Genomic DNA, 25,491 nt, shown 5'->3' on the forward strand with positions numbered 1-25,491 from the left:
CAAGTATCTTTTCCTAGTCGCCTTTCTCCCTTTCTTGTTTTAATAAACAATTGTAAAACAAAAAAAATGTGGTGCATGTACCCTATACACATATCAACGAATTGTCTATATTTTGCCTAATAATAATGACGCGCTCTCGACACACATACAGACTAATTATAAACGAAGAGGAGGCAGCTTAACAATTGTATGTATTGAGCTGTACTGTACTGTTCCCATTCTGCAATCTGTTAATAAAGTTTTCAATCAATCAAGCTTCAGCCCTCAGAACTCCAGCTCCCAGCATGCAGCTCGGCGGCGAGGTGAGCAACATGAAGACGGCCATGTCGTGGTAGCGAGGAGGCGCAGCAGCAGCAGCAGCTAACACGGGGCACACTGCACGGGGAGTTCTGAATAATAAAGATAAAGAAGACGACTTTTCTCTATATTAAAACTTCAAAACGAATTATATCACCCCCCCCCCCCGTCCAAAGTAAGTACTCGAAACGGGGGGCAAATATGAGCGGAGGGACGCCTTACATTGGCAGCAAAATTAGCCTGATCTCGAAGGCCGAGATCCGCTATGAAGGCATCCTGTACACCATCGACACGGAGAACTCCACCGTGGCTCTCGCTAAAGGTAAGGCGGCTTAATGGAGACTGTTCGCACACCTGTTTAGTTTTTGTACCATCATCATGTCAGAATTATTAGCAAATTTATAGTCCGACGAATTGAAATGTATATTCCCGGCTAATATTAGCCAACAAGTGCACGCGCACAGTTGCGTGTTCTTTGTTTACGTCTCAGTACACAGCAGCGGCCTGTCAGTCGTTCACTATAACGTTACTGTGACCAGAGACTACTAACGTTACTGTGACCAGAGACTACTAACGTTACTGTTACCAGAGACTACTAACGTTACTGTTACCAGAGACTACTAACGTTACTGTTACCAGAGACTACTAACGTTACTGTTACCAGAGACCACTAACGTTACTGTTACCAGAGACCACTAACGTTACTGTGACCAGAGGCCACTAACGTTACTGTTACCAGAGACTACTAACGTTACTGTTACCAGAGACTACTAACGTTACTGTTACCAGAGACTACTAACGTTACTGTGACCAGAGACTACTAACGTTACTGTTACCAGAGACTACTAACGTTACTGTGACCAGAGACTACTAACGTTACTGTTACCAGAGACTACTAACGTTACTGTTACCAGAGACTACTAACGTTACTGTGACCAGAGACTACTAACGTTACTGTGTTACCAGAGACTACTAACGTTACTGTGACCAGAGACTACTAACGTTACTGTTACCAGAGACTACTAACGTTACTGTGACCAGAGACTACTAACGTTACTGTGTTACCAGAGACTACTAACGTTACTGTGACCAGAGACCACTACTGTGATGTTAATTTGGTTACACGTCTCTTTTTTGCTTCTCAGTTTGTTTGTAGACACACGACTTTTACTTTAAAACGACTCGTTGATACAATGATACCACCACACTTCTCTTTTGTAGAACTACTACTATGAAATGTGTTGTGTGTATGGTATGTGTTATTAATTATGAGACCATTTGTTATGCTATTTGCATTATTAAATTGTAAATGACTCCCTCGACAGTCCGTTCTTTCGGGACTGAAGATCGACCCACTGACAGGCCGATTCCCCCTCGGGATGAGGTGTTCGAGTACATCATCTTCAGAGGGAGTGATATCAAAGACCTGACCGTGTGTGAGCCTCCTAAAGCCACCAGCAGCTTGCCTCAGGATCCTGCCATTGTCCAGGTAACAGATGAGTTGTACACAGTGTCCACCTTTTTTGTTAGTGTTTTATGTAGTTCAGTGGTCAGAACGCTCATTGTGTACAGGAGGTAGTTTGACTCTGTTTGCTTAGTTGATATCGGGATTTGCTTTAGTAGCCTATTATATATTAGAATACCCACACCTGAAAAAGCTAGAAATGGTTAATAAGCATGTCTCACAAAACAGACAAATATAATAAATATACATTGTCATGGACAACATTTGGTGGTCAAATCGGAACACATCTGAAATGTAGAGGTTCTACTCTCAAAAGTGACAAATAAACTTTAGAAGCTATAATCTAATGTCTTTCATAGAAAGCATTACCCCAGAGAACCTCTACAACTAATGTCCTCCAATTCAATGGACCTATGTGGTGTATAAGTGTTTTTAGCCTCTCGTTTTTTCACCCATGTTGTCCTTTGTTTGTAGGCGCCGTGCTAATTGTCGCTCTGTGATGATCACTCCAAACTTGTCAGACACCCGACTTTGTCTATGGTTGCCGGTCGCATTAGATTTGTGATTAAATGGTTTTGTTTTTTCCACAATACTAACTCTTGTGGCACAATGCTAGGCTGATGCAGGTTAGCTGCTGCTGACGTTGCATGGCAGACCAGAAGTGTCAAAACTGAAAATTCTATAGCTAATCGGTGCCCTTCTGCCATCTAACAAACTTTTGTGATTTGACAGTTCAGGTGTGCTTTAGTTGCCTGTATATTGTGTATGACATCACCATCTAGCTTGTGTCAACTAAAGTTCATATTGTGGAAAAAACAAAACTTTTAATCAGAAATGTGAACTACTGGCAACCATAGACAAAGTAGTTGGAAGGAACCCGACAGCCAGTTTAGAGCGATCACAAAGCAACCGTTTAGATGCCACTACAGCTGAAGGATGACATGGATAAGAAACAAGGCAGCTCTTTGGAATGGTATATTAGTATCCGTCCAAATTATAAAATGTATGCAGTTCCATGATTGGGGATAGTCACAACTATTTGTATATTTAGCAGCTCATAACTAGCCTATATTACATGCTGCCACATCACTGTACCTTTGCTTTGCTTGAGACTTTGAGAATGAAGTACATCCAATTTGACATGTGTCCTGAAAATTGTTCTCCTATAAATAAATGAGAACCTAAAAATCTCAAGTGTAGCAAGTAGTACTGTATTTTTAATAGTAATTGTCCTAGGTTCTCTAACTGTTTGCGTGTGTGCTCCTGTGTGTTGTTGTCTCATCAGTCCTCTATTGGATCCAGCAATGCAGCAGCAGCATCATTCCAATCTGTGGGGTCCTACGCACCTTTCAGCAGGCCTCCTGTCACAGCCTATAGTCAGTTTGGCTCTGCTCCCATGGTGGCCCAGCCGTTTGGTGCTGTTGGAGGTATGTTCCTGCTGCCTCAACCAGCTGTTGAAATGTTGATGTGTTTTTAATTGGTTCATCAAAGGACGACTGAAATCAATCTGATAAGTGATGTTTGATCTCAAAAGACATCAGTCAACGTTTATCCGAAGACTATGGGAATTGGTTATGTAGGGCCCAGTTGCACTAGCTGTGTGGTATGTTCAAACGTAGCGCGATTATGATGTCAGTGCGATAAAATAAACATAAACTTGTGTAACACCCAACATTTTATGTTAGACCCTGTGCAGTATTAAATATGAACTGAAATGGCCTGTTCAGACGGTCATTTGCATCTGGGTAGAACTGAAAGGACTCAATTGCCACCTGCACGCAGTGATGTAGCCCTCTACATAGATCTACATGCAGATAGATGATCAATGGTGACTGACAGGAAGATTATCCGCCTCCAATCAATTTTGTGACAATCATGTGAACCTATATAGCCAGCCAGTTCATTGACAATCATACCGGCTACCATACCAAGCTCGTAGCTATGCTATGAAAATGGCTCATAGCCAAGTGTAAAATGTAACTTAACATCACAACGATATGAAGGTACAACTCACCTTGGACCTGATCAAAAGCATGGACTTGTTGGGCACCTTCCACAAGTCAGGTAAATGGTGCAACAATTACCAATGTGTTTACACGTATGGCTTATTAAAGGAATCTGAATCTAGAGACTTATTTAATGCCTAGAGCCTTCCTGGTGAATAAGGATCATGTACTCCCAACAATCAAACTTTTTGCAACATTGGGGGTGGATCATGTCACCCCTGGTCTATTCACTTGTTAAAAAAAAAAGCCTGTAGATACCTGCCCAGCTAGTACCTGTTTATCAATGAACTTACGCTTGAGCTGATATCATCGGGCTGTGTTTCCTGTTACAAAATGTATTTCAAAATATAAAATGTATCAAAATATTATAAAATATTTATTTCCCATTGCTCAGCATTGGGTCAGTCTGGAACCCAATGCCATGACATGAGTAACACTGTTTTGCAAAAAAGAAAGCTTAGAAATTATTTGTTCTCATTTGAGGTATGGGTTCAATAACCCTTCATAATAATAGATTTAAATTTGAATGGCAATATGGTCAAGTGCAATGCTGCTAAGATTGTAACTATGATGATAGAACTCTCTTTAATTGTTGATTGACTACTCATCTCGATAAGGGCTTTACATCCAAACTACATGAGGTATAACCTAGCAACTTGTCGTGCAATCAAATTGAGTAACTAAGCCCTTCCAAACTGACTAGTTGCTACTACACCTCTAGTAAGGATTGTATGCCACATTTATTACTGTCACATTGTCTAGTACAGGGGTCAGAAACCTTTTTGACAGTAGGAGATATTTTTTCCAGGTATTAAAAAGAAAAAAAAGGGTTTGGAGCCGCAATTCTTCATATTAATTTAAAGTTGTACATTTCACAATATCTAGACATTTTATCAAGACAAAGCAGTACATTTAGATATCTTCAACAATATGGACAAAGATTCAGTATAATGCAATTTTAGATTGTTTGTCATTTATAATGCAAACTTCTCAGCAAGGAAGAGATGTCAATTTACACCATTTATCTCTGTGGGAACAGCAGCAAAGAAAGCATTACTAATGAATGCACAATATCATGACTTTCTTATTAGGGATGTGCAACAAGTTAACATTTTCATGGTTGGTTAGTTGGTGGGTGGTCTAAGGGAATAACAGAGGTTAGTGTATGCCCACACTCACAAAGGCTAGAATAGATGATGGGTAAGCATCTGGCACTTTCCCATGGAACTTGGGCTCATGATTGTGCTAGGCTAATTTGATTAACTAGGTCCGTTGTCCTCACTTGTTGCATAAAGGGATGCTTTTTATTTTTTGATGAGTCAGCCTTGTGGACATGGTGTCAAGGTAGGACAACCTTGACTGGTCCACATCCCACACTAGACAAGGTTTTGTTCACTTTTCTTGAAGTTTGCCACAGGACTACATTGCAGCCAGCTACCGAGCCTTGGCCGAATAACAAGAGCAGCGCATCAATCTCAATCTGTAGCCGGGCAGTACTGCAATCTCTGTGGAGTAGTGCTCTCATTCCCCATTGTTCTATCACAGAAATTAGGGGTGCACCGATATATCGGTCGGGTATCGGTATCGGCCGATAAGTGCCTTGTTGACTGCTATCGGCCTATCGGCCGATAAGCTCAAATGTGCCGATAGCAGTCGCCGATAAATAAGCATCAATTTGTGTAGCGTCAAAAGGCAAAAAAAAAAAGTTCACTCGCGCGCGACCTACCTGCACAACGCCCGCCGTCCCCCACACACACACACAAGCTACTGCATCACAGTTACTACTTATGATTAATAGTAGATTATATAGTTAGTGTTACACGGACAATAACATCAGCATATTATTATTACCCATAGCAGCAAGGCATTACTCGGAGTCCGTTCATAGCTCAGTTCCATTCCGTTGCTCATTCCGTACCCAACTACCCACTACTAGTTAGTTAGCACCATCCAGGCATCAACGTGATCTCCCGGTACGGTAGCTAGTTAGTTAGCACCATCCAGGCATCAACGTGATCTCCCGGTACGGTAGCTAGTTAGTTAGCACCATCCAGGCATCAACGTGATCTCTCGGTACGGTAGCTAGTTAGTTAGCACCATCCAGGCATCAACGTGAGCTCCCGGTACGGTAGCTAGTTAGTTAGCACCATCCAGGCATCAACGTGAGCTCCCGGTACAGTAGCTAGTTAATAACGTTATATAGTTAGTGTTACACGTTCAATATAACATCAGCATATTATTTACCCGAACACAGCAAGTAAGCAAGGCATTATTCCGTTCATAGCTCCGTTGCTCATTCCGTACCAAACTACCCATTCTGCAATCTGTTAATAAAGTTTTCAACCAGACAAATGTATAGAAAGGCTTTGTTTTATTATAACATTTGTTGCAGTAAAATCATTATGTCTCATTTGGTCATGCTAGAGCGCTGGTCGGCGGGCCGGGCAGCTAAGGTATTAGCTACGTTAAGTTTGTTGTGATGTGCTCTCGCCTCTCGAGTGAGTCGCAAGCAGATCAATGGCGGCATGCCCGAAAGTAGAAAACGCTTGCCGATTGGTGGTAAGAACAGCAGGAGGTGGGTGCTAGCGGTGTGGCGTAATTGGCCGAATCGACTGTCAATCAAAATGGTTCCATTGCATTGGTTGATAGCTCTGGTTGAGAGAATAGTATCCCGCTGCAGGCCGCAAGAATGGTTCCATTGCATTGGTTGAAAGCTCTGGTTGAGAAAATAGTATCCCTCTGCAGGCCGCCAGACGATACTGGGAGAGAGATAGTGATACCATAAACATATTTATTGATGTTTCCTTTTTTTAAGTAAGTAAAGAGGCCTACAAATACAAACATACACATACAAATATACAGTAGTTTCATAAAAAAAAAATAATAATACAAATACAAATACTTATATACAAATATCGGTATCGGCCGATAGTGTTAGTTGAACAATCGGTATCGGTGGCCAATTTTCATATCGGTGCATCCCTAACAGAAATATACCAGTGCCATGGGGACAGACTGATTAAATAAAGCCCAATGTGAGAGACTATGTGGAGCAATACAGACAACAGACAAAATTACAATGATTGAATAGCCATGCAGCTGACGCAAGCTGAAGAATCTTACAATTAAACTGCATTGGAGTCAATGGGTTCCTCAGGGTGAGCTAAATTGGTACTAAAATACTCTGTTGTAAATGGGCTGAAGGGAAACCGGCAGGGCTTCAAAAGAAAACATGGATCAGTTCAGGGAAAAGAAAATATCAAAGTTGTATGTTTTACTGTAGCATATTTTACACTCAGGATTCTCTTGTTTACTCATTGTTGCACTTTCTAGGACGCACTAGTCCCAATCTGGACCCTCTGAGGAAGAGCCCCACCCTGGAGCAGGGTGTGCAGACCTCCCCCTCTGCTGGCTCCGCTCCGCCTGTACCAGTGGGACAAAGGAGTTTAGCGACCACAGCCGCCCCGAGAACCACCGCTCCTGCTGTCAGCCAGAGGGCCTCCGAACAGCTGGAGCAGAGAAGGGGTGAGACTTGTCTGGCTTAAACAGGTTTTACTCTCAAGTCGTTGGCTTTAATTAGTCACTCATGTGTGTCTGACTCACACATTTCATATTGGATTTGGCTCAAACTTTGTGGATAGATTCAGGTTGGTGGTCAGTCAAGGGCCTGAACTGTAAAAGATTGACGGTGCAGATTGAGGTAAACATTTTAGCCATTGATTGATGTATAATGTACAAAGCACCAAGATGGCGACCAATAAGATTCCCAGCTGAGGGAAGGAACGCTAGGTGAGGATGATGCAAGTGAGGTTCGACTACACCATTTTATAAGAGTCCTCCGAGTCTACTTGGTATTATTTCCCTAAATGTTCATGACGAGGGCTGGTTGACAGGTGGATGTGCTGTTGGAGCCCAGCTGTTCCCTCTGAGCAACTAGCTTTCTAGTTCTACACTTCTATCCTCAAGCCATTGAATGTACTCTTCATTGTTGGATACCGGTAAATTAAATTAATTGGTGTTACAGGAATTTGAGCTCATTCTACTGTGGAACTTGGTGCAAGTCGCTATGAATAAGAAGTCAGCTAAATGGCTAAAATAAAGTAGGATTTCACATGGGGATTGTAACGGGTGCCTGTGAAAGCTGATCTTTAATAACCAATAATAATAATAATTTGGGTTTGAAATCTATCTATTCTTATAGTTCGTATTTAACATGTTTATCTTTGAACAAAGTATTGGTGGTTGTGAGCAGTAATATTTTGTCATTTATAGTGCTTGTGTCACTTATACAACGGCTTGTGTTAATACTCAATCATTATTGGCTGAGTGGTGGGCGTTATTTCTGCATAACAGCTGACATATACGCCTGGTAATTCACCATTATTTGAGTCAATATGCAAATCAAGATTTACTGTGTTATGTCTTTGGTTACATTCATTGCCTTTCTAATAAATTACTGATGGCAGTTTCCTTGCAAATCCTCCAGGTGGCAGTAAAACATAGCCTACATGATTTACTATTAAATAACAGGGCAACATTTTCAGTGAACTGGCTACAGTGTGCCACCCACTGTCACATTATTTCTTCCTATTCTTGCAGTAGCTAGCTAAAAATAAATAAATTAGCTAGCTAGAATGTTGCAACAAGGGCGGCATGTTTTGGAAAACATGCTATGGATAGCTATTGGCTACATTTCTAACCTAAATGGAGCGTTGTAGCATGTGGCCAGTATAATATAAGTGATTCAGTGAAGTCAATTTGTTTATAATTTGTTTCGATTGTCATTAAAATAACTTGTCTGATAAAGTCGGACCTTCCTAGCTGCAACGTACGAAGCAACAAGCTAACATTAACTGCACTGCTGAATCTGACGAGATTCAGAGACTAGACTCGGATCAACCAATGAAGGAATATCTTCAACATATACACTGAGCTAACCAGCTTAGATTTTGTTCCATTTAAAAATCCATTCAAATAACGGTACATTAGACGGCAGCAGCCTATAAACTGGTAACGTTAGGGATGATAACATAACATGTCATCCACATGGTGATAATTGTGAATGTTTGCTCTGTAGGTCCTGAGATTCAGAAGGTGCTCATTGTCGATGTTTTCTGTGTAGGCCCTGAGATTCAGAAGGTAATAATTGGCTATGTTTGCTGTGTAGGTCCTGAGATTCAGAAAGTGCATCATCCAGACCATGAGCTGACTGGTGAAAACCGAGACCCTAACAGGCGTCATGCTGGTAAGTTGATATCGTCACATAATCCAGTGGTATTTATGTGGAATTTGTACACAGTGAAATGAAAATCCACTTCCTTGCACTTGGTGGTTTCTCAATGGAAAGCCTTTATTTTAAATGGCCTTGGATGCTCAGAATCAAGGAGCACTTTTGTAATATTTATTAGTTTGGTGTAGGGGACCGGGTGTAAATATTTGACCCCACTTCGATTACGATTCTTCAGGCAACGATTCAATGCAGCATGAAATCTCTTCATTTGACCACGATTCAATGCGATTAATTTTCGATCAGTTAATTCTCAAACATTTTGAATACACAAATGTGGCTAGGGGAACTGATTCACTCAGCATGAATGAACTATAGGTCAATAAAAAATTTACCTATGATCGATTCTAACATTTTCAAATCGATGCAGTTGAATCGTCACCTTAGGATCGATGCATTGTTACACCCCTAGTTTGGTGTAATGTTGGCTTACTTGTGTTACTGTCGATACACTTATGGTGGACAGTGTGCTTTTGTTTTTACAATTGGCAACATTTTCATGTAGGTAACCATGACCTTTTCTATTTACAACTCGTACTACAGTGCAGGGCTCCAGGGTGCGCTTTACGACCAAATATCAGCGCAGTGCGACTGGATGTTTTCCCTTGTCGCACTGGTGCACCTCCCAGCAGGTGTGTGTGTAGCGTCTTTTTCCCAGCCATGTGCGTTCTCAAAAAATATAAATCTCTGCCTTTTTGATTGGTTCTCTAAAGACCAGCCCTGATCTGCCTCTGATTGGCTCTGATCGTTGTTCACTGAATGACGGGACTGTGAAACCTGAAACCAACATATATACCTTTCGGAAGGAATGGCTGTTTCCTTGGCTCCGCTACGATAAAGCGACAAAGAGTATGGTTTGCATGTATTGCAAGGAGTGTGGTCCTAATATGGCTGGCAGTACTGCGTTTGCTGTCGGATCATCAACATTCAGAATAGAAACATTAAAAAAGCATAGTGTCTCCAAAAAACACATACTGCAGTGTGTCGTGACAGGTGTGTTGCCAGCACATCAACAGTGCCTCTCCACGAAGCATTTCAGCACCAGACGGCGGCAAATAGAAAAAGCGAGGAGGAAGAAATGAAAATCAAATTCAACACTGCTTATAAAATGAATATAAGGAAGTTCCAGGCACTCTTCTTGTATATAAAAAAAGGCTTTAATAAATAGCTTAGTTCATATTAGAACCATTAAAAAACACCATGTTTCGGCCTCTATCTATCTAATATGGATAGACAGAAAAGGCTGCTGAACAGGCCTGTCACTCCTACAGGCGCACCAACCGACCTGTAGGAGTCGCTGTCCACAACGTCCGATCCCCACCCATCAGCTTCCCACCCCCTAATACTGCCAAATGTATTAGTATGAACGACCAGCAAAGCTGAATGCAATGCAGAGAGCTGGGCTCGAACCCAGCGTCTCCTGCATTGGTGGTGAGCGCCTTGTCCACTGCACCACCTAGCCGCCCCTGATCACCATTTATTGATATAGTTAGTACATTGAATGAATGCCGCATGGCCAGGCAGCCTGAATGCTTTTACCAACGCCTTCGTGTTTCCCCGTCTCTGATTGGCCAGGTCATGTGACATGTACGCCCAATCGTGGGACCGCAAGTTTCTACACTGGTTAAGCTTAGGCGCTCTTTCGAAGTTGGTTAAGGTTAGAGTTTGTCTTAGAGCATGGCGATAGAACGCCTGCCCTGATTCCAAACTCTAACCGTAACCAACTTCGAGAAGAGTCGCCTAACCTTAACCAGTGATAAACTAGGCGTTAGGTAGTTTGCAGGCTGTTCGACCCGGAAATAGGCGCAGAACTTGCCGTCCCACGATTGGCGCACATGTCACATGACCTGGCCAATCAGAGCGCAAAACGGGAACCCGGAAACACGAACGCGTTGGTAAAAGCATAGACGTGGCCAGTAGGGATGGGTACCTTTCACATTTGAACCGATACCGGTACCTGTGAATCGATACCGGTACCCAACGGTACCTTTTTTCGGTACTTTAGTCTCAAGAAATGTAATTTACCTACCTCAGTCGTAAAAAAAAAAATCCAAACTTCAAATAACTACAATTTCGACAGTTTTCGGCTTGTCATTGCTCCGACTGCTTTGTTGTTGAATCAAGTAAAATCCTAGGTAAGCATATATTGTGCTGTGAACGTTGACACGAAAAGAAAAAAGTAAAAAAAAAAAATTTATTTTTTATTTAATTTTTTTTTCGGATTCTCACTTGATTCGATACTCTGTAGTACCGACGTGTTTCGGTTCGGTACCTCAAAAGTACCGAATTCGGTACCCATCCCTAGTGGCCAGGCATCCTATGGTCATAGTCCTCATTTTATATGTTGTTAATAAGGCTGTCAAAGTTACCGCGGTATTAACGCGTTATTGCCCGATTCTATTAACGCCACTATTTTTTTTAACTTGCGATTAACTTAAAAAAAGATATATATATTTTTTTAACTAGACTTCACTCGGGTGTATTATTGATGCTCTCATTGATACTGTGTGTGTGTGTGTGTGTGTGTGTGTGTGTGAGAGAGATATAGAGAGAGGGGGTGAGAGAGATGAGGAAGGGGCAGGAGAGAAAGAGCTGGGAGAGTGTGAGAGAGGGGGGGGGGGGGTGATTACTCAGCCCTTGTGTGGGTGAATGTAACAAGTTCCTAACGTTTTCTTTCCCCTATTATTTCATGCACACTTTATTCATTGTTTTAAATTATTATTTTCTTTTAAGTTATTTTGTGCATCACTCTGTTTTGAATTTGATGCAAATTTGTAGGGATGCTCGATATTGGCTTTTTTACCGATATTGATATTGTCCAACTCTTAATTTCCGATACCGATATCAACCGATACCGATATATGCAGGATTCCCCCCCCCAAAAACGGAATAATTTCCGGTAATTAACATTACATATCTCTTGTTGTGGAATTAACACAACATTATGCATACTTTTGACAATAAATAAAAGCATACTTTGTTCTTACTAGCCTGGGTAAATAAATGATATAGAAATGTAAAAAAAAATGAAAACCGATACCGATATTTTCCGATATCACATTTGAATGCCAATATCGGACATCCCTACAAATTTGCAATGCATGAGGGTCATCCTTTTGTCTTAATGGCTGCATAAAGCAAGCATTTGTTGACTCTCATGTTGATGAGAGTATTAAAACTTGGAACTTGAAAAAGATCCGTTTAAGGTAGGGAAAAAAATGTGATTAATTTGCGATTAATCGCAAGTTAACTATGGACAATCATGCGATTAATCGAGTTAAATATTTTAATCGATTGACAGCACTAGTTGTTAATAATAAATGGGTATGTACAAAATCCCCAAAGCGACAACGTCTGGTAAGCTACTTGCTCCGCTATCCTGGTGCTATTATTTTCATACTGACAAGTTGACGTCACACAGCCAGACACCGTCCAGCTCGTCTTTCGTTGGATTGGCACGTCTAATAATGCTGTTTTTCTGAATACCGATAGATGTAGACCCGTCCTCTTTATCCACTCGTTTATGGTTAACGGGTACGTTAAATCAAACGTAACGTTGTCCGCGGAGTAGGTCATGTTGACACAGTTTCCGTTTGATGAATGGCAGTTGAAACATTCTAAAGCCAGCGCAGTGGTATATTCATGGTGATTTATCTGTGAGTGTATCAATATCATGAATATATACTCATGGTTTAGAACGCTCTCGACCAATCACAATGTGTGATCGGACCTACCTGTTGTATAAGATTAATTACTCTTAAGTCTGAGGCAATGTATCCTGGCCCCCTAATGTATCCTGGCCCCCCAATGTATCCTGGCCCCCTAATGTATCCTGGCCCCCTAATGTATCCTGGCCCCCTAATGTATCAATGGACCCTTTTCCGTCTCTCCTAGGAAGATTGAACCTTTTTAAGATGCATGTACTCCGCGTTTTTGTACCCCTTTCAAATTATCCTGGTTCTCTTAACCTCCTTAAGACCTCCATTGAAAGCCCTGGGTCTCTTTCTTAGGACTACAACGGTTTCATGACGGCTTCCTTTATTTGCATCTAATTTGCATACATTTTCCACTTTTGGTCAATGTTGTGTTATTCACTGTCAAAGATGAAAAGAATATAATTATATTTACTCAAACATGGTAACGGACACAATATTTCTGACACTAGGAATGCATTCCCTGAGGTCCATAGATGTCCCAAGATACCAGGAACATGCAAATGGACCTTGTAGGACCTTGGGTATGTACTTTCAGGCACATTTTCTGAAAATATGGCTAGGGCGTAACGGGTTGAGAGTTTGTGACGACCATAACAAGGCAGGTTTGACCGTCACCATGCCAAGTCACATTTGCTCTGCACTCATCTGAAAATGATGGTGTTTGCTATCCAGCCTCTTTTTAAGCTTTCAGACTAAACTCCACCTCTCTCTCTCTCTCTCTCTCTCTGGGTATCTGCCAGAACAATTTATTACTGCGATAAGAACACTTTTTTTTTGCATATTCCATCCCTGCTATTAACACTTTGAGTGCCAGCCACGAGAAATCTTGTTAGTTCATGCCATGCGTTGAGTGCCAAGAACGAGAAATCTCGTTATTTAATCGTTATTTTTTTTATCGATTTCCATACATTTTTCATCAATCTAGCCTCACGTTACCAGTGGGGATCTGTCTGAGCTCGAACAGGGAAAATACCGCCCCCTATCGTCTCTCCGGATGGTACTGCACCCATTGGATTGGACTGAATGAAATGGATGGGGAAAAAAAGAGTCCGGAATCCACATTTTACTTGTCAGGCATGTAATCGGAGACTATCCCATTCATTGCCGACCCTCAGAACAGCGTGGATTATCTGTTTCCAGTACCCAGCGTTGGATCAATAAAAGCGATCGATATTTGGATTGGCGATCAGGAATTTGAATAATATTTTTGGAGAACATCTGATCTGAGGTAAGGAATCTATTTTACCAGTCTTGGGATAATCAGAGTTTTTTTCACCTATATCTCAGCGTGTCCCATATGTGTGGCTGTGCTGATCAGGAAATAAGATAATAGATTTTTCAGCCCGCTTCTCTAGCGTGCATAAGTATACATATACTATCGATAATCTAGGGTTTATTTGAAAACTATTCATAAATAGGCCGAAAAATGACCGTGTTTTGTGCCGTGTAAAGCGTGATTCCTGCAGAATCTTTTTTTTTTTTTTTTTTATGGGAACTATTTTACTATTTCTTTCACTATTTGGGTACTTTTACACAATTCCTGTGAGTCTATGGAACACCTCTGTAATATATTTTTTTTTTTATTCATTGTTTTGTATTTCTAATCAAGTCCTCAAAAACAGCATTTTTCTACCTCAAGATCTCGAGCTGTTTTGAGCTGACTGTGTGGAGTGGTCAGCAGAACTGTGCAGCTCATTCTGCACGTCTCCATTAACATGCAGCGGTATCTTTCTGACATCACATATCGCGCACATTTTCAAATGACTCAGTTCAGTGAGGGTGAATATTGTGAGAGGAGAATTGGAAGAATGCGCCAATATGAGAATTTTGAGACATAGATCATATTAATATAAGTTCACATAGCTAGGAAACAATGCTAAACACTCAAAGGCCATTTATAAGATAGTTCCCCTTTAAGTTTAAAAAAAAAAATTGCGTTTTTTCAAAATGGTATAAAACGGAAACTAACCGATTAAAAAAGAAAAAAACCTGTTTCTAGAATGTTTAAGATATAGTTTATGCGTTCGCAAATGTGATCGCCCTCCCATTGACTACAGCGCTGGCACTCAAGCGCTATTTCTGGCGCCCCCTGCTGGCACTCAAAGTGTTAACATGTCTCAAATAGTCATTTCCTGTCGGCTTTGCATTTGGACTGGGTTGTTTTTTGTCTCGACTCAGGTGGCGCTCCATCTAACCGGCGTGGCCGTGGAGGAGGCAATCGGGGTAGAGGCAGATTTAATGTACGCAGGGATGGCCCCATGAAGTTTGAAGAAGACTTTGATTTTGAGACTGCCAATGCCCAATTCAACAAGGATGAAATTGATAAAGAGCTCCAGAGCAAGCTCAAACTGAAAGGTATGACTTCCAACCCTCCATGTCTGTTGAAAAGCACATTTTGCTAAGTTTATATGGCCCAACTGGCTCAAGATGGCTTCTTATAACTTGTAAATTGGTTTGATATCGGATCATGACCATGAACCAGTGACTGGAAAGAAAAACGCATTCCTCCAGATGTAGGTCAGTCACAGCAGTGGAAATATCAGTGTAGTACATGGGTGAAAACATTGTCTTCCCAGATGACAAGCCGGAGAAGGCCCTGAACCGAGAGGAGAATGTGGAGGCGGAGAGTCAGGTGACTGAAGGGGCCGCTGAAGAGGAGGAGCCTGCAACAACAGCCGTTTACTATGACAAGTCCAAGTCATTCTTTGATAACATTTCCTGTGATGATACAAGGTACGCTTGTGCCCCCTGCTCTCAAATAGATCTGATTCCAGTTGTACTTGGGAATGTTTTTCTCTTTACATAGGCTGCTTGACACTAATGAGTAATAATGAATGTGCTGGGTTATATCTACTCAGGATATCGGAATCAAAACCAGCAACGAACTTGAATGTCCATAGACTATCATTCATTTTCCAATATCTCAATAGTGTCCATCAGTAACGGACATTTGGAAAGTATTTTTGTAAGTTTGGGTCCCGGGGAAACACCAAATTTCTCTTTTGGGTCTCGAGCTGAAAAAGTTTGGGAACCCCTGTAGTAGAGACTATACATAAACACTATACATTCCATCGCATACCAATGACACTCAGTACTTTTTATATGATGGACCACTTAAAAGTTTTACATTTTTATTTAACAGCATTGTCAAAAGTGATCTCAGACACTGAAAATCCCCTTTTCTTTCTGTTTTTGTCTTTTAAAGGAAAGCAGCTGAAAGAGCTGCTGGAGGATTTTCAAGGCAAGTCCTGGGCAAAACTGGGCAGATATTGATATCTGCAAAACCTATATCGCCGGGTGATAGTGATATATTTTTTATTGATTGGCCAATGTGAACAACTGATGATTATTTCTCTGTCTAGTTGCCGTTGTGTGTTAGGGGTGTAACGGTACACAGAAGCCACGGTTCGGTACGTACCTCGGTATTGCGGTTCGGTACGAGTTCGGTACAACGGCAAACAAATATTTATAATTATTATATATTTATAATTATTATTAAATAGAATACTTTTCTATTTCTATTTTCAGTGATACTGGTGTCATTCTGTGTTCAGGCATCCACTGAGTAAATTAATTGCCTACTGCCCCCTTAGAAACTTAGGCTTGTTAAGTTTCAGTTTCACTTGTAGAGAGGATTTAACATCACGTGAAGCCGAGACTGAAGACCGAGAACAGATGACATGTTACACAACAATGGCAGAGGATTTATCAATATTTTGGATTTAAACACAGTATCAGTTCAACTGGAGAGGAGCTCAGATTATCAGTCCGGAAAAGTTCATGGTTTTGTTTTAGGGACACCTGTAGTAAGGGGAGGGGAGAAACAGCCGTGCAGTGCAGAGGGTCAGTGCGCGTTGTTAATTAGTTCTGTCCGCTTGTCATCGTGCGTGTGTTTACCAGTGATGGGCAAGCTACTTGGAAAATGTAGTAAGCTACACTACAAGTTACTCTCGATTAAATATAGCTCAACTACAATGGAAGCTATCCCCAGAGAAATGTAGCAAGCTACACTACAAGAACACGTCAAAAATAGCTAGCTACATCGGCACTACTTTTTTTTTTTTTTTACTTCGTGACCAAGTTTCCACCAAACAAATAGGCAGGAAAAAAAATTCTCAGTTTGATTATTTATTATAAAACTGAAACAAGCCCTCGGTCTGGCTTTTTGTGTCATCCTTTTAACATGAACTTGTATTACACACTTCTTCAATATCTGAATTGTTTTACTTCATTTTACTAGTATTATGCTACCATGTATATACTACTTGTGGCAATTCCAGGTGTAGGGGTGGCAGAATAAACAACACACAGACAGGTTGCAGTTCCCAAAATCATACTCTTTATTTTCTTAGTCAAATAATAACGGTTTGCTGTCGGCCGGGCGGCGTCTCCGCTCTGTGGCCTTTTGCCTTGCGCTGCTACGGGGGGCTGAGAGGAGGCTCCTCGGCTCCATTAAGTCCCCCCTCTCCAACAGGCGCACCGCGCCGTGATTCGCTAATCAGGTAATCACTCTGATGGGTATTTAGTGACAGGTGCGTCCGGAAGCGGACGCCCAAACATGGGCAGCGCCCAGCCATTGGGTCGCCACATAGCGCCCATCAATCACCAAGCCCAGGGGTGGCTTGGGGTTGCCACATACTACCAACTATGCTAATATGTCTATACTACTACAGTATGTACTCGGAGTATAACACTCAAGCTTGACACTGACAAACAATACTACTTATCCTTGGCCGCTAGATATGTACCACTACTGACTTGTTGTACACAATTTGTAAGTTGCTTTGAATGAAAGTGTCAGCTAAATGACCAAATGTATTTAAATATGTAACTCACAAAACATTCCATGGCCCCAAAATCATGTGGGGACCGCCCCTGGGGGTCCTGTCCCACAGGTTGAGAACCACTGCTTTTCCCTCTTTTTTTCTTTTCTCCACCCCAATAATATTGTTCATTTTCTGCCTACAGTGAAACATCATGATAGCAGCTATCTTAGTTAAAGCTGTTGACAAAGTGTACTGACTTGTGTGCTGTTTGGGAACAATTGACTTTCATCAGCTCACCTGAATGACGTGTCTTCAAGTTAGTGCTGGCGTTTTTTCAGTTAAACTCATAAATGTGTCCCAGATAGGGCCATGGAGAGTCATTGTTGTTATTGACATCATCATCTTCATCAATGCCATCGAACCCCTCTGCCATTTCGCGCAGATTGGTTCTTGTTCATGTAATCCGTTAAATTGCATTCATTCAATACGTCTGTGTTTTGATTTTCACTTCCTGCTTTGCGGCTGGAGTCCCGCCCTATCCTGCCTCTGATTGGCCTACCCATAACGTTTGGCCTACCATACCCAATCGTGAGTCGTCACTCATATCTAAACAAACCAACCAATCATAGTGGGTTTTTTATGGGGTGTTTTTTTTCTCCTCGCAGATATTCTAGTCTAGACTGTTTCTCTCGAAAGTAGCGTGTAACGTTTCTCGTCGCTACGTTACTACTTCGTTCTATAAATAGCTCCGCTACAGAGACCGCTACCCTGGTTAAAAAGTAGCGAGCTACCAGCACGCTACTGAGAATTGTAGTTAAGCTATGTAGCTTCGCTACTTGTAGCAAGCTACTGCCCATCACTGGTGTTTACAAGCTTCAACGTTTTATTCATCTAAATTTGGCAATACAAGCTTAACACCAGTGATGGGCAGTAGCTAGCTACAAGTAGCGACGCTACATAGCTTAACTACATTTTTCAGTAGCGTGATGGTAGCGTCGCTACTTTTGAATCAAGTAGCGATCTCTGTAGCGCAGCTAGTTTTCGAATCAAGTAGTGACGTAGCGTTAGCAAAACACTACACGCTACATATCCGGAGAAACGGGAAAAAAAAAAGAGTGTCTTCGGTCCTGAGAGTGTCGTGTTCTTCTGTCCTGCAGCTGGATGCTATTGGAGAAAACCCACTATGATTGGTTGGTTGGTTTAGATATGAGTATGACGACTCACGATTAGGCCAAAACATTACGGGTAGGCCAATCAGAGGCAGGATAGGGCGGGACATGCCACTCCAGCTCTGCAAACCAGGAAGTTAAAAAAATCTAAACACAGACCATGAATGAACCTGAGTCCGCGCGAAATAGCAGAAGGATTCGATGTTTCCAGGGCTGATGGCATTGATGAAGATGATGTCAATAACAACAATGTCTCTCCATGGCCCTATCTGGAAAAATTTATGAGTTTGACTGAAGAAACGCCTAAACATATGTGTTTATTGTGTCAGCCAAAAACGAAGCTTCTCTCAACATCCCACACGTCCAGCACTAACTTGAGAACACATATATTCAGGTAAGCTGATGAAAAGCTTTACATAAACATTGTCAACTGTTCCCAAACAGCACACAAGTCAGTGCACTTTTTGTCAACAGATTTAACTAACATGTTTCACTGTAGGCAGAAAATGAACTATTATGGGGGTGGAGAAAAGAAAAAACAAACTTACCATAAATAGTACATACACTAAGAGGGAAAATATCACCTAGAGCAGTGGTTCTCAACCTGTGGGTCAGGACCCCCAGGGGGGGTCCCCACATGATTTTGGGGCCATGGAATGTTTTGTGAGTTACATATTTAAATACATTTGGTCATTTAGCTGACGCTTTCATTCAAAGCAACTTACAAATTGTGTACAACAAGTAAGCAGGAGTGAGTGGTACATATCTAGCAGCCAAGGATAAGTAGTATTGTTTGTCTAGCAGTGTCGAGCTTGAGTGTTATACTCTTGAGTACATACTGTACTGTAGTAGTATAGACATATTAGCATAGTTGGTGGTAGTATAGACATGGTAGCATAATAGTAAAATGCAGTAATACAGTTATTATTAGTTAAAATTCAGATATTGAAGAAGTGTGTTTTTGGTTGATAAAGTGGGCAGGCTAGGAGAGGGTATCAGGCAGCCAGAAGATGCAGAGTTTAGGGATAAATAATACATAAAGATAGAATAGAAAAGAAAAAGACCATTACTGCATCAAAAGTAATCAACAAACTATACTATTAAAAACTGATCAAACCAAATGGTCTCTTTCTTTTCTTTTGTAGAGGCTGCACCCAGCTAAACTTGCCTTCCTGGATTTTGTACATAATACAAGTTCATGTTAAAAGGATGACACAAAAAGCCAGACCGAGGGCTTGTTTCAGTTTTATAATAAACAATCAAACTGAGCATTTATTTTGCCTGTCTATGTGTTTTGTGGAAACTTGATCATGAAGTAAAAAAAAAAAAAGTAGTGCCGATTTAGCTAGCTATTTTGCCATGTTCTTGTAGTGTAGCTTGCTACATTTATCTGGGGATAGCTTCCATTGTAGTTGAGCTATATTTAATCGAGAGTAACTTGTAGTGTAGCTTGCTACATTTTCCAAGTAGCTTGCCCATCACTGCTTAACACTTTCAGTGCCGGCTGGTGAACATGGTAAAACCCTGTTAAATGCCACCACTGACTTCAATGATAGCGGTATGAACGCATATTCTCTCTCTTAAATTAAATTATGGCTATGTGTCTAATCTGCCTGTCGTTTATCAATGACTTGTTTGCAGTCAACATTGTCGAAACTGATAGTTTTTTTATCGGTTCATTTTCGTTTTATAGCATTTTGAAAAGCCCTCGTTTTCAAGAAAAATATAAAGATTCCGTGATAAACGGCATTTACTGGAATATTCTATAATACACAAGTTGTAATTTTTCGGCCTATTTATGAATCATTTTCAAATAAACGCTAGATTATCGATATATGTGTACTTATGCACGCTATAGAGGCGGGCTGAAAAATATATTCTCATTTCCTCATCAGCGATCACAGCCACACACGCATATAGGGAAAAAGCTTATATCTCCGTGAAAACAGGTCTGATTATCCTAAGACTGGTAAAATAGATTCCTTACCTGAGATCAGATGTTATCCAAAAAGATTATTCCAATTCCTGATTGCCATTCCAAATATCGATCACGCTTATTGATTGTGTTGAGTCCTGTAAATACATAATCCACGCGTTTTCCGGGCCGGTGAGCACAATCGATCCTTCAGATGCCTTGAGGGAAAAATTAAATGAGAAAACTGACCACCCCCCCTTCAGCAGTGTAATGTAATGGGGTGCAGTTACACAGGGAGAGACGATAGGGGGCGGTATCTTCCCAATTGAGCTCAGAGAGACTGCAGCACTAACCCGAGGCTCGATTGATGAAATATGAATTAAAATCGCCAATAAAAAAAAATACGGCAAACAAACGATATGTTGTTGGCGGGCACTCTACTGGTGGCATGAACTAACAACTTATAGCGTTGGCGGCATCCAAAGTGTTAATATTCAACGTTAAAGATTAATGTAAACCAGTGTAAAGTAAAGATATTGAGCATAGATTTGTAAAATGTGCAACCCTAGTTTCACCTAGTGGTATGAGACTTATTCTTCGTATGGCTGCACGTACCGCACCGTGACGCGCATGCCGTAAATTCGCCGGACGAATACACGTACCGTTACACCCCTAGTTTCTTTTTTTGGCCACATAGTTTGTTTGGATAACATTACTTGCATGTGACAATGCAGCATAGGATGGTGGGCTAACATTGTTTCAGTATGTACAAAAATAGTACATAATTCAATTATCGTAGAAATTTGTTTTACTTCTACAGATCATATGATCGGTATCGGATCAGTAATGTCTGTTATCGGCCATAACATAAATGGTAATATTGGTTACCCTTATTTCCTTTTGTCAGAGATCGCAGGCCGACATGGGCAGATGAAAGGCGGATGAACTCGGAGACCTTCGGTATCCCCCTCAGGCAAAACCGAGGCAGGGGGGGCTACCGTGGGCGAGGCGGCTTTGGCTACCGCGGTGGTCGGGGACGTGCGTCGAGCAGAGGCTCCTTCGGCCCTCCGCCCGGTTTCAGCGGTGGATTCAGAGGAGGCAGAGGTGGCAGGGAATTCTCTGAATATCAATACAGGGTAAACTGTTCAGCTTCATTTATTTATTCGTACAACTAGACTACTCCAATGAAAGACCTCATGAAGTGGAAATTTACATTTTGTACAGCTATGTAAATGACAAACCATTGACTAAATGGAATTTGTCTCCTATTTCTCCATAATTTCATTATTTTTCTCTTGGAAAGGGCAAAAATATTGTCCGTGGCCCATTGTGCTTAGGCCGTAGAGTATGAGCATAAAACAAACTCATATCCTCCCCATCATATAAAACATATTTCACATTGGTCCTCAAGAATGATGTGATGGCTAACTTCAGTGTCCCTCTCAATGTTCAAACCAAGTCTCTCCGATGTTAAAGGACGACTCCACCTTTTTTGGAAATTAGCTTATTTAACATCTTCCCTGGAGTTAGACAAGAAGATGCATACCTTTTTTGTCTCTGTGCGTGCATTTTAGCTTTGGGAATAGACGCTCCGTTAGCATAGCTTAGCTTCATCACTGGAAGTGGGGGAGGACAGTAGCCTTACAGTGCCTTACAGTGTATTGCAAGGTCTGACATTGACCAAACTTGATATGCATGACCTTGGTGGGCTCTAGGTCAACTCCTGAAAAGGGGGTCAATGTCAGACCTTGCAATCAAAAGTTAGGGGGCGCACTGAAATTATGGCAAGGGTTATTAGCCCCCTAACTTTGATTGCAAAGTCTGACATTGACCCCCTTTTCAGGAGTTGACCTAGAGCCCACCAAGGTCATGCATATCAAGTTTGGTCAATGTCAGACCTTGCAATACACTGTAAGGCACTGTAAGGCTACTGTCCTCCCCCACTTCCAGTGATGAAGCTAAGCTATGCTAACGGAGCGTCTATTCCCAAAGCTAAAATGCACGCACAGAGACAAAAAAGGTATGCATCTTCTTGTCTAACTCCAGGGAAGATGTTAAATAAGCTAATTTCCAAAAAAAGTGGAGTCGTCCTTTAAGTCCCGTGCGAACATCCTATTTCATTCATGACACTTGACCACGAAAGTGAAACATGAATGCCGTTTTATGGGGTCTTTTTAACAACCACTTTTATAAATGTTTAAGATTTTTGTGCTCAATGCTAAACTTGTTTTGCTTTCTTCCAGAAGGATAATAAAGTGGCTGCATAGTAGAACAGAGAAAGGGATCCATGAAGAGTTGTAGCCCTTTCATGAAAATGTCCCTTCCGAGAAACTTTCTTTGGTCCGAACAGCTGACGGAAAGAATGAAGACATAATTTGCCACCAGCACTAGGATTGACTGATCAACTTCAATGGGTGTGATTGCAGCTTCTTTACCCTTCTCCATCCCCCTCCCCCACAGTAGTGGAGCTTTGTTATACAGTCTTCAGAAGGACAAGAACATGTGTGTAAATACCTCATTTTGGTGGAATAATTCAGTATTTTTGCATATATTCCAGTTCCTTTCTTACTAAACTTGTTATTTGATAATGTTCAGTTATGTGTAAAGATGTATGCAGAAAGCCCGCTGATACTGTGAGTACTCTCATCACTGAAAAAGCTTTATTTTTTGGGATATATTCAGTAATGTATCGTAATGGCACCCGAATCCTCTGTGTTTTTTGTTGGGTCACAGTTACTTTTATATAAACATTCTGACATACTTGTCTTTGTAGCCAGTTGCTCAGTATTTTTGCTCGGTGGTTCACGGGACAAAAAAAATTCAAAGTTCTTGGGGTTTATTAAGTTGCACGGGATCCGATAGTGCTTGTTTTTTTGTATGTCAACGGCATAGTTGACATTTAGTAAGCCTAGTAGACTGAGAGTTATTTCAGTCTGTCCAAAAAGCACTTAAACCAGTGTTTTGGTTTTTGAGATATTGGAAACGTAACATGTGATAATTTGCTATCAGTGCTAGTGGAAGTAAAATGGTGGCATGAAGCATGTGATTTTTCAGACTACTGCTTTTTGCTACCATTAACATCCACTAGCACTGCTAACAAATTATCACATTTACTGCTTCCAGTTCACAAACCAAAACAATGGTGTAAGTGCTTCTTTTCTTTTTCTGAACTGAAGTGGCTCCCAGTTATGACACATCAGATGGGTTTCTTAAATGTGGACTAAGCTTTTAGCAAGCATCTGCTGAATGGTGTATGCCAGGGAGTTAAAACATTTGCATGAGATGAGATTGATCATTCAAGAGACTATTTAGCCTTTTTGGTCCAAGAAGGATCATTGATCTTAATCTATATCTAATTCATCTCTATAATTTGACTGCCAGCCACTCATTTCTAGGTATAGAAATGCATTTTCAGTATCTAGATTTTTTTTATTTTTTTTTGCCCTTACAGAGTGACCTTTGTTTACGCTTCATGCTGTCAGTTGGTAGCAACGGTAAGCTAATGCAGGTTGGAAGACTGCCATTTGTTCTACATTGGGGACTTTATTTTCTTGTTCATGTAGTTGTACTGGGCTTTTTCATCTTCTTGTTTTGGGTGTTATTTTACTCACTTCTTGTCAGTCCAGGGGAACTTTCAGCAACTATCATGGTTTAAATGTGGAGCATTCCCAACGCTGTTTCTTGAAATATATGAGAAATGTGAACTACATTGATGGAACTAGGACTACTTAGTTTCCCATGAAACCTATTCTATTGTGAGTCATGGAATACCCTCAAATAACTTTTTCAAACAATACTTAAAAATTATATTGTGTTGTAGTCAACATTTTGCCCACAAGAATTTGTGTTTGTCCCCAACTGTTTTTTTCCCCCCGTCTTAAAGGTACATTTGTCTGCATTTTTCAGTACGTCTTCTAAATCAACCTTCCACGTGGTCACAAATTCTAGTGTAAGACTACGACTTGTTAGTTGCAGGCCTGTGTTTCCCCCCATTTAAAGTGTCTTATGGCAATGGTATTTTCTTTCTACAAGTAGTTTTGTGCTTTGTCTCCACGATCAGGTTTATACACTGCAAAGTGCTGGTGTGTGACCATAGGGTTGGTTGACTGAAGAAATATGAAAACAAAACAAGAAAAACTAAGCTCTGAATGTGGTCTTTGCTAAAGGATAGATGCATACTTACAACTAGCAGCATTTTATATGGATTTAATTGGTGCTCGGAGCTTGTCCTGTATTTATGCACCACTTCCTGGTTTATTGTTAATTTCATTGTTCTCTGGGGGTGAATCTGACTTTGTTGTATAGTTATGTAAAGGGATAAGAACTGGATCTGGGGCCAGTAAAGGGGATTGGGATTTTATTTTATAATTGTCAGTTCACTGGGGAGTGCCTTAAGAGTGGTATATTTTTAATGGCTCTCCCTTTAATTAAAAGAGAGAAAAACATTGAATTGTAAGATGTTATGATAGCACTACAAGATGAACCTATTCTAGATTGTAATCATGTAAAATGTAATGGTAACTTAAAAAAGCTACCTTGTTTGACTGTATATTGTACAGTTGACTGAACACTGCATGATAGCCACAAAAATCACTTCTTTATACCCAAGTCAGAAGGCAGGATTTGGGCTTTTGCAATAACTAGTGTAAGTACCGGAGCTAATTTGAGATTCCAAATAATGCATAGTCCATTACTGAACTACTTAAAGCTGAAGAATTTTCATATCTTTGTTACTCCTTCCAGCCACTGGAGTTGTACACCAGGTATTGTTTCTTGGTAAAGAAGATGTACAGCATGATTTACTTTTCAATGGTTTACTCCCAGCAAAATGGGTTTTTATTCAAGACAAAAAGTAAAGAGTTGTTCAATA

General features: G+C 40.9%; 1 protein-coding gene across 3 annotated transcripts; it reads left to right on the top strand.

The window, feature by feature from the left end:
- Positions 1-277: 277 nt before the first annotated feature.
- lsm14ab (LSM14A mRNA processing body assembly factor b) lies at positions 278-25,491 on the top strand. Of its 3 annotated transcripts, none has more exons than XM_084337257.1 (11): positions 279-619; positions 1,623-1,786; positions 3,048-3,189; positions 7,102-7,293; positions 8,936-9,013; positions 13,221-13,292; positions 14,950-15,126; positions 15,348-15,504; positions 15,977-16,012; positions 21,529-21,757; positions 22,865-25,491. In XM_084337257.1, the coding sequence occupies exons 1-11, from the start codon at positions 499-501 to the stop codon at positions 22,886-22,888; spliced, it is 1,392 nt and encodes a 463-aa protein (XP_084193383.1). In that variant the 5' UTR covers positions 279-498; the 3' UTR covers positions 22,889-25,491. The 3 variants fall into 3 exon arrangements, with proteins under 3 accessions (XP_084193385.1, XP_084193383.1, XP_084193384.1); XM_084337258.1 differs by having other exon boundaries at positions 280-619; positions 22,868-25,491; XM_084337259.1 differs by lacking the exon at positions 13,221-13,292 and having other exon boundaries at positions 278-619.

This window comes from Notolepis coatsorum (genome assembly GCF_963971535.1).
Source record: "Notolepis coatsorum genome assembly, chromosome: 20".
Lineage (NCBI taxonomy): Eukaryota > Metazoa > Chordata > Actinopteri > Aulopiformes > Paralepididae > Notolepis > Notolepis coatsorum.